Source organism: Alosa pseudoharengus, unplaced genomic scaffold, assembly GCF_046254945.1.
Source record: "Alosa pseudoharengus isolate Yale_2024_CS ecotype anadromous, Long Island Sound unplaced genomic scaffold, YU_APseudo_1.1 YU_APseudo_1.1_scf_16, whole genome shotgun sequence".
Lineage (NCBI taxonomy): Eukaryota > Metazoa > Chordata > Actinopteri > Clupeiformes > Clupeidae > Alosa > Alosa pseudoharengus.
The window spans coordinates 7,510,913-7,527,290 of NW_027468630.1; the positions used below are offsets into that span (position 1 = coordinate 7,510,913).

At 44.5% G+C, this 16,378-nt stretch overlaps 1 protein-coding gene across 2 annotated transcripts; it reads right to left on the reverse strand.

Annotated features, from left to right (window-relative positions):
* Positions 1 to 561: 561 nt before the first annotated feature.
* On the reverse strand, positions 562 to 14,829 carry sall1a (spalt-like transcription factor 1a). Of its 2 annotated transcripts, none has more exons than XM_076286931.1 (3): positions 13,961 to 14,829; positions 3,482 to 7,038; positions 562 to 2,233 (listed from the first exon to the last, which is right to left on the reverse strand). In XM_076286931.1, exons 1-3 carry the CDS (start codon positions 14,031 to 14,033, stop codon positions 1,790 to 1,792), a joined length of 4,074 nt encoding a protein of 1,357 aa, XP_076143046.1. In that variant the 5' UTR covers positions 14,034 to 14,829; the 3' UTR covers positions 562 to 1,789. The 2 variants fall into 2 exon arrangements, with proteins under 2 accessions (XP_076143046.1, XP_076143047.1); XM_076286932.1 differs by lacking the exon at positions 13,961 to 14,829 and adding an exon at positions 10,564 to 11,128.
* Between the last annotated feature and the right edge of the window lie 1,549 nt (positions 14,830 to 16,378).

Here is a 16,378-nt window from a genome sequence, read left to right on the forward strand (position 1 = left end):
TGTGAAGGAAAAAAACAAGTTACCCTCACAAGACTGGCGGCTCAGATAAATCCATCTAAATAAACGCTAAAAGACAGAGGATTCCAAACCGATCGATTCTTTAATTAAAGATTCAGAGCCCTGACAGCGGAGGGAATGATGAACTAAGAAATCTGACTTCGGCAGCTTTATGTTTTTTAATGACCAAGCTAGCGTCCAGCTGCTGTTTGCACTAATTGCATCTACATCCGGATTCAGATTGTTGACACGCCAATGTTAAAAGATGCTGCTCAAAGCAGAGAAGAGAGGGCAAGAAGTACAGCCTGTTTTCAACACGCTTTTATCTGAAAAAGGATGGTTGCCTAATGCATAGGCTACTTAACAAGTTTGTCACACTGAAATACACATATAAAACTATGCATCCAAACAAGCCACCATGTAATAATTTCAAGCAATAAAGAGAAAAAAAAAAAAAGACAGCCTATAATGATCAGACAAAGTGGACTTGTAACCATACAAGTAGCATAAAATCATAAATAAATAAATATGAAAAGGAAGAAATACCACGACCACACACTTGCGTTCTTTTGGAAAACTGATGTATTTGATTATTAGAGTAAAGAATTACAGTATCTTAGATGTTAGTAAGTATTAAAGTGTAGAGAAACTGGACCCATAAAGATCTTTCCAACTTTCCAAGAAAGTGCATGTAACAGTCCAATGGTTTTCAAACCTAATATATATTTATATTTATAAAAACACTATTATTTGTCCCCTGGCCAAGATGGACGTTGTCTTGTGAGCAATATGTACATTTGTTGTGTGATGGAATTTGTTGTTCCACATCTGATATTATTTACAGAGCACATCAACACATTTTGCATTTGATGTCAATGGGGATGCTTAAGTATATAGCAGCAACATGGAATCCAGCACGTTAACACAAAAAGAAACACACCCACTAGGCGTCTGCAGTTCAGACCAGGATGGAGACCTTTCTTGGAATTCTTCTCTTCACTAACAACTGTCCTGTATTTGAAGTTTACAGCCAGTAAGCCAAAAGGTTTAAAGGAACAAAACAAAAAACTGAACAGAATAAAAAGCACTATACAGTGAACATTTAAGAACAAAATGTATTAACTCTAAAAGGAAGGACTGAAATGCAGTTATTTTTCCTCTTAAATAAAAGAGCAAGAACAGTTGGTTGTAGGACTATACTTGTTAATCCCTTGCCTGAAGTTTTTTTTTTTTCATGGAGGAAAAGTTAATACACAACTGATTGACCATCTAGCACAGATCAGTTATTTACAACCACTTCTGTTTTGCTTATTCAAGATCTAATGCATTACATGAACATCAACATTTTTGTTATATATACTACAGATAGAAAATAATTTAATGCCAAGGTAAAGTATTCTACCCAGATATACTAAGTTCCAAAAGCACATTGTAAGCACTCATACAGGTCCATTCGGCGAAGAAGAGAGAAAAAAACCTAAGTAACTGTTAATGCTTCCACTTGGTTCCGAGCAAGGTTATACTCACTAATAAATAAGCTCCTTTAAAACTATAACAGGTTGTACATTGTACAAAAAAACAAGTTCTCTTCACACTCATGTTCATAAAGTTTTCAATGGCAAGCCAGATCGATGGTTTGAACTCCTTCCTTTGTTCTCCTTCTGTGCATGTATGTAAATATCCTGTGTTTGTGTGTGTGTGTGTGTGTGTGTACACAAGTGTTGCAAGTATGCATCTTGCGTGTGTGCGTGTGTGTGTGAATACTTAGGCGGATCATGACAAGTCTCATTCTCTAGTTGGTGACAATCTCTTTGTTGTCCTCCATGAATCGTGTGAATCGGAAGTGGGTCCCGTTCTCCGTGTTGGCCATCTTCTCGAGGCCAGCCAGGGCGGCGCCAGGCTCGACGTTGTGCAGCTTCTCCAGGCTGCCCGTCAGGCCTCCCACGGGCGAGCTGCCGCCGTTACCCACGCTCCCCGACAGGGAGGGCGGCAAGCCTCCGTTCTGGATGACCGAGATCTCGTTGGTCTTCATGGCCAGGCCGTTGGAGAAGGCGGCGGCGTACTGGTTCCAGAAGCTGGCCGGGTCCCCGTTGCCAGCCCGGGGCGTTAAGTCCTTCTGGAAGATCTCGGGGAACTTGACCGGGTTGGGCCCGAGGAAAGCCATGGGGCCGTCCACAGACAGTCGGCGGCCGCGCCTGGCAGGGGCGCTGTTCCACATGTGTGTGCCCATGTGGACCTGCAGAGAGATGGAGGGAGGGAGGGAGGGAGGAGAGAGAAAAAAGGGGGTGGAATTAGTAAAGTTTACAAATTTGGCTACAACACTGTACCACAACATACTAGATGATGCAATGGAAAAAAGTCAGAAAGTAATGAATGTATTTAGTATTAAACTGGCACATTTTCTGGAAACTTTAAAAAAGTATAAGAAGCCAAAAATGTGCAGTATATCAGACCTATTTTCATCTATTTGTTTGGATTTTTTTGAACTCCATCAGTAGAGTCTTGTAAGGACAGGCGGTGACCTGGTTAGGACTACAACTGACTACTGTCCTGCATGTGTGCATTATAGTATCTGACATTTGCTGCTGATGTGCCCTTAGCAGAGGAACAAACTGTTCCTTTCTGCATAGAAAAAAAAAATTGAGGTACTCATTATTGGATTAGTTTCTATAAGATGTACTTCTTTTACCATGCAAATCTCTGGCATGTGACATAGTTATGTTCATCTCTTGGCAGCAACAGGATAACCATATGGTTATACATTTCCAGTAGCTCACCAATATATTTCAAGTATGTGTACTTTACTAAGGCAATCTATCATACAAATGCCAAAAAAGATCTTTGTTTTCTTTTCATGGCCATATTGCATTGCAAAGTATGATCCTAACACAACAAAACTATCTCCTAGCCCCTTCTTTCACAGTGTTTGCCTGTGCCACGACTTTTTCTTTTTCACATGAACAACCAGACCTCTACAATTACTGATTTATTCAGGGGATGTGAGGCTAGCTACAGATTTATATTCCTTCCTGAAATTTAAGCCTTTAATGTGTCAGGTTTCTCTCATTCTTCACAGCTGAGCGGTGGGGTCACCTATGCCAGCTGAACACATTCTAATTCCTGTTGATCCCCATGCATGGAGGTGGTTCATTAGAATGAAGGGAACATCATGTTTTTTTCCAGATTAACATGAAAAAAAAATGCATCCTTTGACATAGTTGTGAGTAATAGCCTTAGGTAACTGTAAAACCATTCCGAGCTGCGGTCTGAATATCATGGACTAAGGTTTCCTCCCACTTTTTTTCTATTAACGGGGATGACTCAATTTTTCCGCTTATGTACCTCTAAGACTAACAAGATAATTAGCATTAATTATGCACCACTTCGTGCCTATTACGAAAATTCTCAATAGCAAAGAAAATGTTGATGTGATTATACAGTTTTTACACAACTTTAGGGGGTTCAACACCAGACAAAAATTCACCTTAAGATTTCCTTTGGTGGTGAACGCACGGCCGCAGATGGTGCAGGCGAAAGGCTTCTCTCCGGTGTGGGTTCTCTCGTGGATCTGGAGCGCGCTCGACGACGAGAACATCTTCCCGCAGGTGTTACAGTAGTGCTGCTTGGGCGTCCGGCGTGGCGGGGCAGACGGCAGGACTGGGGACGTGGAGGCGGAGGAGGTGACCAGGCCTGAGGGCAGGTCTTTGGAGGGCAGGGGCAGGGGCAGGTCCTGGTGGTGGTGAAGGCCCGGCAGGAAGCCGTTGACCTCCGTCTTGATCATGGAGGACAACGAGCTGATGGAGAGGAGCGAGGGGCTGGAGTTGGACGACAGGCTAGTGTTGGAGGGCTCAAACAGCTGCGAGGGCAGGTCGCGCATCTGGTGGGTCAGCATGTGCTGCTTCAGGTTTCCCTTGGTGGAGAAGCCCCGGTTGCAGGCTGTGCAAATGAACGGTCTCTCTTTGGTATGGCTTCGGTAGTGGATGTCCAAGGCACTCTGGCAGGCGAACGTCTTGCCGCAGATGTCGCACGCCGTGTTCTTGGAGGCACCGCGGTCGCGGAAGGGGAAGAGCAGGCCCAGGGCGTCCTTCGACGAGTTCATGGAGGTCAGGTCGAGGGCACCGAGGCCGGCGGCGGCGCTGTGTGATTGCATGAGGCTCGCGCTGATGTGCTCCAGAGACATGGCTCTCTGATGCCGCTCCTCCAGGCTCGGGGATCTCCTCTGCTGCTGATGCTGATGCTGATGCTGATGATGCTGCTGCTGCTGGGGTATGGCGCTGGAGGGCGACGCCGCTTGCATGGAAGAGGTAGATTCGGACACGGCCGGACTTCCCAAGCTCTGGCTCTCGATGTCGCCTCCCAGGGATGAGGAATCGTTGGTGAGGTGATCGCCTTCCATCAAGCCATTCTCGGTCATTTTCGTTTTGCCCATGTGCAGGTCCTCCGTTGAGCCGCGCTGGCTGGCCCTCTCCTGGCCCTCGTTACCCCCTGATTGGTCATGCGGGTTGGGCGAGTTGTACAGGCTGTCCTGCGACGCGTCGGCCGACCTGGGGGTGTCCGGGATGCTGTTGCTGTCCAGGCCCTCCTCCATCCCGTCCATGTAGTCGTCGGACATGTTCTCCAGGTCGTCGAAGTTCCTGTCGTCAAACGAGCCGGCGTCGGAGCCCATGGTCTCGGAGTAGTTGTCGGGCATCGGGGTGTTGGGGATCTGTCCGCCCATGTGCATGCGGATGTGCTGCTGCAGCACCACGGCGTTGGTGAACTTCTTCTGGCAAATGGGGCACGAGTGCTGCACCCGCAGAGGGGGCATGGCCCGGTGGACACTGTAGTGGGTCTTCAGGTTGCCCTTGGTGGTGAACGCCCGGCCGCAGATCTTGCATTTGAACGGCCGCTCCCCCGTGTGCGTGCGGTAGTGCATCTTGAGCGCGCTCTGGCAGCTCAGCACGCGGTGGCAGATGACGCACTCGTTGGGGTCCGTCACCTTGCGGTCGATGTTCTCCACCAGCTGCTGCAGCTTGGAGGTCTCGGACCCCTGTAGCGGGTCCAGCAGCCCGCCGAACGGGAACTTGGCCTTGAACTGCTCCGACATGAGCGGCATGAGCGGGTTGGTGGCCATGGGAGGGCTGTTGGACATGGTGTACTCGGTGGAGTTGTCTCCGGCCGAGCTGACGGCCAGCCTGATCAAGTTAGACGACTGGCTGCTCTCTTCGCTCTTCCCGTTTGAGGTAGGCAGAGCGGCGCTCTCGCCTTCTTCCGACACGCCGTCGTTGCTCTTAGTGGAGGGTTCCACGGCACCCATATCACTCTTGGCTGAACTGGAGGGGCTCGTGATGGCGACAGAGTGGTTCTCCTCTTTCTTGATAAATGGGGGCAGGCTGGGAATGGTCGGCGGGAGCAGCATGCCCACTGAGGAGGTGAGCGTGGACAGAACAGGCTTGCTGTCCAGCCAACTGGTGACCGGTTTCTCAGGCGGCATGGACATGCCATAGGGAATGCCAGTGCTAGTTGGAATATTGTCCAGATGCTCAGGGACTGGATACGGGTTCATCTGAATGTGAGGGTACTTCTCTTTGTGGCGTTGGAAATGGACCTTCAAGTTGCCGCGCGTGGAGAAGCGGTTACCGCAGATGTTGCACTTGTATGGCCGTTCGCCGGTGTGCGAGCGCAGGTGGATCTGCAAGGCACTGTCGCTCCCGAACACCTTGGCACAGAACCTGCACTTGTGTTTGAAGAAGGCCTCCTCCGAGCTGCTCTTTTGCTCGAAGGACGAGACGTTGGGCGGCTTGCCCTTCCTTGCCAGCGCCGCCAGCGAGTTCAGGTCCTCCACCGTGGTGCCCACACTGGGCAGGGCGCTGGAGAAGATGGGGTTGCCCGCTGGCGGTTGAGGTAGAAGTGGGTTGGTAGCCGCGTTGAGCAAGCTACCGATCCCGAAAGCGGGCGCGCTCGACTTCGCCAGGGAGGGATTGAGCTGAGCGTGGAGACTGGTGGCCGCGGGGCGCTTCTCGCCAGGCTGGGCACTGCTGCCCGCCGACGCTCCCATGCCCTGGGACCCCTCGCCGCCCGCTCCAGAGGTGCTCGGAGGTAGCTGCGCGGCGCCAGCCATCTGCTTCAGGCTGCTGATGGAGGCCGACTGGCTGGCCAGGCTTTGGGCCAGGCCCGCTGCAGCGGCCAGCTGCTGGGAGAGGTGCGAGCTGAGGGTGGTCAGCGGGCTGGTGCTGGAGGACCCCGGTGTGTTGGAGGACGAGGTGGGGGGCGCCTGCATCTCTGGCGACTGGGAGGCCAGCAGCAGGATCTGGTGGCGGATCTGCTCGATGAGCTGCAGCTGGTGGATCTGCTGCTGCTGCAGGGCCAGGAGCTGCTCCATGAGGGCCGGCACGGCCACCCGCTGACCCCCCGAGGAGGTCGACGAGGAGGAGGAGGACGAGCGGCTCTCCTGGGAGAACTGGGCCACGGCCACTTTGGTGCTCTGCAGGTTCTCGATGATGACGTTGCTGTTGATCATGGAGATGTTGCCCAGCTCGGTCAGATTGGCCAGCTGAGGTAGAGAGGTGGACAGGGCCGAGTTCCTCACCACTGAGCCAGCATGGCTGCTGCTGCTGCTATTGTTGATGTTGTTGCCACCACCACCACCACTGCTGCTGCTGCTGCTGTTGTTGTTGTTAATGATGTTGTTGATGGGGCTTCCTCCCTCGACATGACTTCCTCTGTCGTCATCTCCAGCGGTGATTCCCGACACGTCCACTTCCATGGACTCCTCTTTGTTGAGCGTGTTCTGCTCCAAAAGGTCACAGGCCTCCACTTGATCTGCGTTATTAACTGTGTCATTCATCTGCTCGTCAGGATTAGGTGGGGGGGAGCTTGGCGAGAAGGTCCCGGAAGGGGAGACTGGATTCTCATTCACAATCAGAACTAATTGATTCTTAGTGCAATTCTTCTGGTGTTGTTCAAGATCAGATAGTTCAAAGAATTCGGCACAACATCTGCCACAGACGTGGGCATCCGTTTCCTTGCAGGGGGTGTCTTCCAAGGAGGCCTCTGCGTCGCCTGGAGAAAGAAAGCAGAGAGGGGGGGGCACAGGAGGGGAGGACAGAGGATTAGAAATGTTTTGCAGCTGAAGAAGCAGCTTTATCTATTCAAATTCTTTTGTTGTTAATCTTGAGTTAATCAGTTTAACACTTATCCCCTCTTGATACGTTCACAAAAACAACTATCAAAAAAGCAACAGTAAATCCATAACGAACAAAAGAAAAGCATTTCGGCACACCGCTATGAGTAACAGGATGAGAAAAAGAAAAAAAGGGAAAAAAGGAAATCAATAATACTCCTCAACTTTTGCTTAAAAGTGATCTTTGAAGACGATTCTGGGTTTCATCAATCTGTCTAAGGCAATCATCATCTTCAGATAATCCATCAAAACATAAAATACTATGAACTACGGACATTGGACCCTAATGAAATTTCATAGAGAAGCATTGATTTCCAATATTTCATACTCTTCAATGTCTACTTGTCCATTGGGCGCAAATCAACCATTTGAAGGACTTATTAGACTTTCAATTTGCTGTCAACTTTGCTCATTTTCAAGCAAGTCAGGCACCTTGGACAGGTTATCCCTGTCACTAAACAAATTTGTATCCAGGCAAGCTGCAATCAGAGGCTGACAAGAACAACAGAGCCTTTGGCATCCAGATCGCTCTCTACAGCCTCTCGGACAATCACACCACCCAGGCAGGCAGAGCCACAACAAAACTACACCATCATACCGTCAAAGCATTTTCTCTATAAGCAAAAGCTACATGGCTCGTCACATGGTCAAAGCATTTTCTCTTTAAGCAAAACTATATGACTAGTCATACTGTCAAAACATTTTCTATATAAGCAAAACTACATGGTTCGTCACACAGTGAAAGCATTTGCTCTATAAGCTAAACTGCATGGCTCGTCACCACGTCAAAGATTTTTTTCAAATAGTACAATTTGGCCTCTGTGTTCCCTGAACTTGACTGAACATTTTTAAGTAGTAAATAAATAATGTAAAATGCAAAAATCTTTAAAAGGAAGACATTTAAAGGAAGATCATTTAGAGACAAAGTGTATGTTTTACACTCACGTACAAGTGACTGTATTGTAATAAATCAAAACTAAGTGATTCCATAAAAACAACATTTTCAAAAACTACTTCAACTAATTCAGCAACATATGCTTAACACAAGCCCAAGCAGTGATGAAGGCTAGCAATGAAGTCATGATGCAGTATTTAATAAGTTGTTGCTCTCAAAAGAAGCTGCTCTCACCTTACAGACAGTCATACAGGACTTTGAGCCAGAGGCCAGAAACTATCAGACAGCAGTTTAAGTGCCAATGAGCTGACCGCCATAAAACAGACGCAAAAAAGAAAACAAAAACACATTTGAAACACAAAAGAGAAACAGCTTTTTGTTCTGCTCACTCTCATTTCAGAAATGCAGGAGTTGCTTGAAAAGGGACAAGTCAAAGACTGCTTCCCCCCTCCCCCCTTGGACAAGACTTATCCTAGAACACCCCCCCCCCCCTCGAACCCCCCCTTCAAAAAACCCCACCCCACCTCTACCAAACACCCCTCCTCATTGTTGCGCAAAAATCTTGCTGTTTAACATACAAGTTGATTTACAAATTGCAATTCTCTATGAATCCCTTTCATTGCGGGCTGCGCCCTCTACGTTTTCATCAGCGCGAGGATTCATTTGCAAATGAAACCCCGCAGAAGAGCGGCCTGGCCCCACTGCGAGACAGGATGGCTTCCCATTGTTCACCCAGCATGGGAGCACCGACTGCAGCAGCAGTGGCAGCACACAAGCCAGCTCATCGTAGGGCCCCGACTCAAAGCCAGATCCTGTTTAATTCAGGGATTATCTCCCTCAATGTTTCTTCGTGCTACAACATCAGATAACGCAGAAGTTGCCATGACAGTAAAGCCAGGCCTCACACCATCCATGCCATGCAAACAGGAAGCTTCAACTTCTGATGAAAACTTTTTAATAATAACTCACCCCTAGAGTCCCCGCTTGCAAATTGCTAATGTGAAAAGACTTTCTGCCCCCTCCTCCACTAACAAATTTATCTCAGTGAGATGAGCGAGATGAAATGAAAACCGTGGTGTCCTTCCTTAAACAAAGCTTTAAAGATAATATATATATGAGGAAGATATTTTTCACACATTTAGAGACTGGACAAATGTTCCCGTTTTTCCGGTTTAGCGTAATCAAAGCTTTGTTGTTTGACATAATGCGTTTCACAACGACACAGCAATGGATTACACTGAAGTGATGTAAATTGAACAAGTAAAATGTGACTAAAGCACAACATGTCTGATAATGAATAACTGGTTTATAAAGTCAAATACGTTAGAAATTGACAACACAATCGTGTGTCATGTGTATGTGAAAACATCAAAGTACACCAAAAATATTTGGTAGCAAAGTCATATGGCTAGATTACTTCTCAAAATGAAATGGTGGAAATAACAAATGTCAAAAGAGAGAAAGTAAGCAAAAATATCATTTAAGTAATGATTCTTGCAGTCACTACATACTCTTAAAAATGCAAATATTCTTTACTGGTAAACAATGACTTGCAATGCATTGTATCACAATATAATATTATGGCAGAAGTTGGTAAAAACTAAATCCGAACAAAACATCTACACCTCAAAAGAAACCAATGCCGAAAACGGAGAATCTCAACGTAGGCGAAGACTGAATTATGTGTGTAAGCGTATATATCTGATGTCTGAATTATGTGTGTAAGCATATATATCTGATGTCTGATTTGTGTCTTTCTGATCGAATTGGCTTGTGAACGTATAATGATTCTAAAAATGTATGTGATATCAAATAATGTGGCTCAAAAACTAAAATCAAAGCAATTAATTCAATCTCATCGTCTTACACTTGAGCAAAAAGTTTATTCAGTTATAAATCTAAATTAGTTTGAAATTTAATTTACATTTCCTTATAACTGTCTAAAAAGAAAATATGTTAGTGGCCCTTTGCTCATTGCTGACTTTTGATAAATTGCACACAAAACATAAACTGTGTTCAAAAAGTACTATCGTACATGTTGCCTACATGTAATGTTACATACATAGTCTTTTAAAAGAAAACTTCTGGTATTGTCTTTAAAAAATAAAAACACTTGCAAATGTTCCCATTTCTGGAGCAGATGTGTGGATTAACGCTGAGTCTTGAACAAAAATAAAGCCCAACTTTTAATGGGAACAGTGCCCTGTAGTTGGATCATCGCATAATCAACATGCCACAGACGCCAGATTACAGGCCCACGAGAAAACAAGGACACACACACACACAGAGGAAGAACAACATCTCTGTCTCAAAAGAGAGAGGGATACGCAGTAGTGAACAGGTGAGAGGGAAAGAAACGAGTGAGTGCTGAGAGGAGGGGAAAGAGAGAGAAAGAAAAAGAGAGAGAAAGAAAAAGAAAAAGAGAGAGAGAGAGAGAGAGAGAGAGAGAGAGAGATAGAGAGAGAGAGAGAGAGAAAGACAGCGAGAGAGCAGAGTTTGCAGTGCCTACGGTAGTTTGGCTCGGCAGGGCCGCTGGCTTGCAATGCTCCGAGAGACCAGTCACTTCAGAGAGGGAGGTCGAGTTCCTCAGCCCTCACACTCTCCTAGCAGACTAAAGGCCGAGGAGAGCCTCGCTCGGAGCACACTAGCTGCACTTCCGCTTACAGCAGCCTCCCAGGGCTGGACAGGGGCTCTGCATGCCTGCCCCACTGGCATGCTTAACACTTAACAGAGGGGTGGGAGAGGAGGATGAAAAAAAAGGGGAGAGAAACACGGAAAGAAGCAAAGTCCTTCAGGCTACATCTAGACATCCACTATATAAACATTGGCAAAATGACAAGTAACTGAATCCTTGTTGTTTGCGGGGTACAACAGTGTGAGAGGGACTGCCCTGCCAATCTCTCTCTGGGGGAGCCACTCTAGAGGTGAAAGGGGATGGCGGCCACATTGATAACCCCCCCCCCCCCCCACCAATACCTCCCTCCTGCAAATAAAGCGAGGGGTTCCAGTAGGGCTGCCTGTGGCTCTGAACGGAGGGGTCAATGACAAGGTACAGGAGAGCGCACCGGGCCCTGAACTCCCATCACCTTCTCACAGAGGGAGGCTGGCAAAGGTTAAAACAGCTCAACATCCCACCCTCTTGGTGAGGGGGCTAGGGGACAGCCTCACTTCCTACTCACTGACCCCCCCCTCCCCTCCCACCCCCAATCCCAACCCCTTCTCCCCACAGGCCTGGAAACCTATGACAAATGCACACCTCTTCAATTTAATTTAGCACTACATGAATACTCCAGGGGATTTTCTGCATACAAATATCCAGTGTGTTGGTTCACATGGGCCTACTTTAAAAAAAAAAAATGTTTAATTTTATTTCAGTTGAATTCAGACATTACGTGTTTGTACAGGGAGCAAAAACTGCTGGTGTGGGATTTGCAAAGCCTATTTGACAGAAGACACTCTGGCCATTGCTTTGACACTATGGCCTTCAGTTTGCTGTCAGCGATGACGAATACTGTCCTTCATGTCTCTATTAAATTTGAGGTATACATTTGGAGAGGTCAAGGGGAGACAGCTTGGTACAAACTGCTATAGAGCCACTATTAAAGTTTATTCTTTTGACACGTTTTGTGCACGCGTTAACGCTTCTGCGTAAAAAGTCACCAAAAACAAACAAACCCGCCAGATTTTTAAAAAATGATGTAGGCTACAATGTATCAGAGGCACATACACGTTCGTGTAACATTGTGTTTTAAACAAGCATGTTTAACTTGACAAATGTAACACACCAACGTGGAATATGTCAATCTATAACTTGCCGTGAAATTAAATGAAGGTCGTCAGTACCAGTATTGTAATGACATGTTATGATGAAATTAAAAAATAGTGTAATTAAATGCCTTAAATATACCGGTGTTATTATGCTGCAGTTACAAAATGAAACATATTTATAGTACCATTTTAAGACGGGAGGATGATTGCACAGTAAAATAAAATAAAATAATTAAAATACAAAATGGTTCGTTATCAGTAGTTTAAGGTTGTCAAAAACCTACACTTTCAAGGATTATCGTGTCCCAAAGCTTGATGTTTTGTTTATTATAACCAAGTAAATAACTGCACACACTGCAGAAATGTTTAATATTATTGCAATTCAAAAAAGTATATTTAGACACGTTAGTGTGTCCATACTTTAACTCCCCAGATAAAGTTGATAACGAGCGAGTGTGGTCTATATTGATTAGGTAGATGAGTGTATAAGAAAAAAAAACGTTTTTATGCGCAACACTGTCTACTTTGAAAGACAAAACGTTATGTAGCAACAAATAATGACCTTTAACTATAAACAACCCTGTGACTCAGGCAACACTTAAAGTTAGAGGACAACGCTGACGTATTCACATCAAGTTGAAATGATCATCTGAGGGTTTTTCAGTGGTAGCCTACATGTTTGATAACTTGATTAACTAGAGACGAAAGTGTGTTGCTTGTTCTGAGATATAGGTCTTATTCTGTGTTCTTTTGAGACAGTTTGATTATAGTTATGTACGTTGTGGTCTTGACTTATAAAAAGTACAATTTACACTAATACATATTACATCTTATTACATTTCAAAACTAGAGAAAAGGCGTGCAATTTTAAACATATATTAGCCTACTGGTTAAATCAGTTGAAGCTAATAAATACAAAATAATAAACCTACATATATAGAGAGAGACATAATCGTGCCTCCCTATTTTCCCTTTCTCCGGGTGTGTGTGTGTGCGAGTGTATCAGAGGCAACATGACATATGTTGACTTCAAATATTTTGCTGGTTATACTTTTTGCGATGCGAACTTCCAAACAGAGAAGGCACGAAATACACTATTACGAAATAAATTCTAGACATTTCACACGTTCTTCATAAACAATCGGATGATTTCGAACGCAGTGAAAATATTTTGCATAAGATTATAGCTAGAGACACTGTGTGTCACTCTCTGGCAAGCGATGAGTGTCTCGAGTCCCAGTGAGATTTCCCTCGCATTTGCAACTTAACCAATCCGTTTTAAAACTAATTTCAGAACAAAATCGTGCAATTTCCTTCCTCCATATAATCCTCCACTTTTTAAAATAAGTTTACATATCGAGTAATGGTATGATTTCGAAGTCTTCGAGAGTTGCCCACGGATTATCCCCGAGAGATAAAGCCTCACACCGCTGTAAAGTTATGGAGGAAAAGTTCTGAATGGGCATGACTAGAATAAAATACTGTGCATACCTACATTAAAAGCAGGCAGTTTACTTGATCAAAGAGTTCATTGTTATTGGGGGCAATGGAATGAACTTAACGGTGGGGACAAAGGCAAAAACACATAGGCTACGAGAGCCTGCTTAACTCCACACTACACTGCAGGCAACTTTGACCGACCGATCAGTCGCAGACAATTTACCAGGCTATTCCTGAATGAAATCCACAGCTGACTTGAAATATAGTTATTTTTAGGTGAAAACAAGAACTTGTTAACGACTCTTTATTCAATGAAAATTACGACTGCATTTGACTAACCAGAAGTAGCCTAATGTTTCCGTGTCGAAATGTTTTATTTAGACATAAAGACATGAAACACTGAGCCTGCTTTAGTCGTGTTCTCGTGGCAAATGAGCTATAAATGCTGATATCTAGGTAAATATGCTATAAACTGCCTGAAATGCGTAACGATGTCGGAGCTCAGAAGCGTTAGTGTAGCTTAACGATACATTGTAGCCTATGAGAGACTGCATAGAAAAGTTGTTAGTGGAATACGATTGCTATTTGGTGTCAGTAAACCCCGCAAAATACAAGAAAACTGGACAACGTGTGCCGAAACATAGGCTTCGCATGCATAAGAGTAGCTCAGAGGGTTTCGTCGATCTGCACGAACTTACCATTGTGCTCGGATAAGGCCAGATGCGGGTCCGACTGGAAATGCTGCGGCTTCGCTTGTTTCCTTCGCGACATGCTGGCTCAAACATCAGCCAGGAAAGAATAAAAAATCACCAAAAAATCTTCTCAAAATTACGAAAATCGAGCCCATCCACCGCGCATGTGTCCTGTTATGATTATCAATAATGCTTTGCGATTAATCATACAGGGGCTCTTTGAAAGGCGATTGGCACCTCGCCAGCCCCCTATTCAAATGAAGTCTCTTTAATCAATTAGCTCCTGATTTGCTGGGGACTCTTGTCTCTCTCTCAGCTCCCACCCAATGAGTTGATCCGTGTGGAAGAAAGGCTGGATTTTCCAACTCCCTTTAGATACAGTTTAACCCTTCTTAGCAACCAGCTGGTAGCAACGTAAAGCTTATCTTTACTACTGGAATGCCAGTTTTTGAGTCCATGTGGAGAGAATCTAGTCTACGGATCAAAACGGCAATCACAACCGAAAGAGTTCAATAAAACACGTTTGATCAGGTAATCAGAATGAAACATCCATTTCCTCTCCCGAAACTGCCACTTCTCGGCAACTTCACGCGTCGCGCCGCAGCATATCCTTCTGTCGGATTGGCATGAGGATACAGTCGTTGATATTCAGATCTTGTATAATGAGAAAACACGTCTACCTTGTCGTCCTTTTCTCAAGGCTATACCAGAAAAAAATAGTCGAGTGAATTAGATTTGTGCCGAGCGGCACTGTCAGCGTGCAGAAAGTCCACGGTATGTATCGAATATCCCAAATCTGATTCATTTGATTATTGCTGAACTAGGTAACTCGCACGTTTTCATCACGCACCGCATTCCGCGAACAAACAAACTTTAAGGGCCCATGCGAGACTGTGAGAAATCTTGGGCCCGGCCCATCTATGATGCTATTGGTCACTGGTCTATTCTATCACAGACCGGCGGAGGTGCTAGCGCTCTCTCTCGCCCTTCCTCCCTCCCTCTCCCTCCCTCTCTCTCTCTTTCTCTCGCGCTGTCGTCAGTGCGAGCAAGTGGCCAAGTACTTCTGTTCTAACATTTGAGTACAGACAGTCTTTGCGCGTAATATTCACTTATTGAAGACAACATGTAACCTATGCTGTCGTATTTTACTCATACTTTATGTCGTTTACAACAACATATCTACAACATATCAGTGTTTTAGTAGCGTATGTACAATTAAGCGAAATTTCATGAACAATGTATGTATGTATATTCCTTGGAGAATTCAATTTGAAGTATTCACTTTTTGCTTTTTATGCACATTGGTATATGACATATTAAAATAATGACTTCAGATTGTGATGGGTTAATTCATACATTTGAATAGGTTATCGTGCCAAGGCGTCACGCATTAGCTTTTCCACCGACTTTAGAGATGTAAATGAATAAAGGGTCAGACTGCACCAAGGCCTTATGTCCCTACAAAAGATAGTGCCATTTGTTTGGAAGAATACCTGAAGTATAAAATAATCTTAAATGTAACAGATGAAGTTTGAATGCTACTTAAAAGGTAACACATCCATCATTACCCTAAATACTTATAAAAATAAACGGCTGAAAGTAAAAACATGTATTCAAAGTAATGTTTACACCCGAATATAACACATAATAATAATAATAATAATAATAATAATAATAATAATAATAATAATTACATATTCGGTTAAATACACGATTGATGATGCTTTAGTTTAGAAGTGTTTTAAAAGGGTAGGGGCTACCTCCCAGAGGAGGTCCTGTTGCAGCCCGAACGTCGGAAGATTTATTATGTGGAAAAGACAAACGAAGCTATCAGTCGGGGTGATTTTGAGAAATGAAGATAATAATGTTACTATAGGTGATGTCTTGGATGCCATTATTTTTCACTGAATATTTAAAGAGGTGCTGCAGGCGAGATGGATCTAGTTCTCTCCTGTGTCAGCTATCTATACCTAGGACGACTGTTATTTACTTATTAATGAAAGAAAAATGAGAGGATAGGAACAAAACGTGTACTTTTATTTGTGAAACGCCGATATGCTGGCACATTATCAATTCCCACTGAATTTTCTCCATGAAAATCAAATAATGACCTACCTGGAGAAGGGATTAGTTTAAGCGTAAGATGTTCACAATCAGACATCAGAGTTTCAAATTTGCAGTCTACACCTTCAGACTTCTAACGGAAATGACTGGATTTTGGGTGTGATAGCTGAATATATAAAGTAAGCTAGGCTTTCAAGAATTATTCTATAAAATCTCTTGAGGGCAATTCACAATAGATAGTCTAAGTGAATTAACAGTTTTAAACATGAAACATATATGTCGAGAATGATAATGGCTATAAAAACCGGGTATGGTCTCAAAGAGGTGTCTGCAATATTGTAATGTCACAAGCAGGAAAAT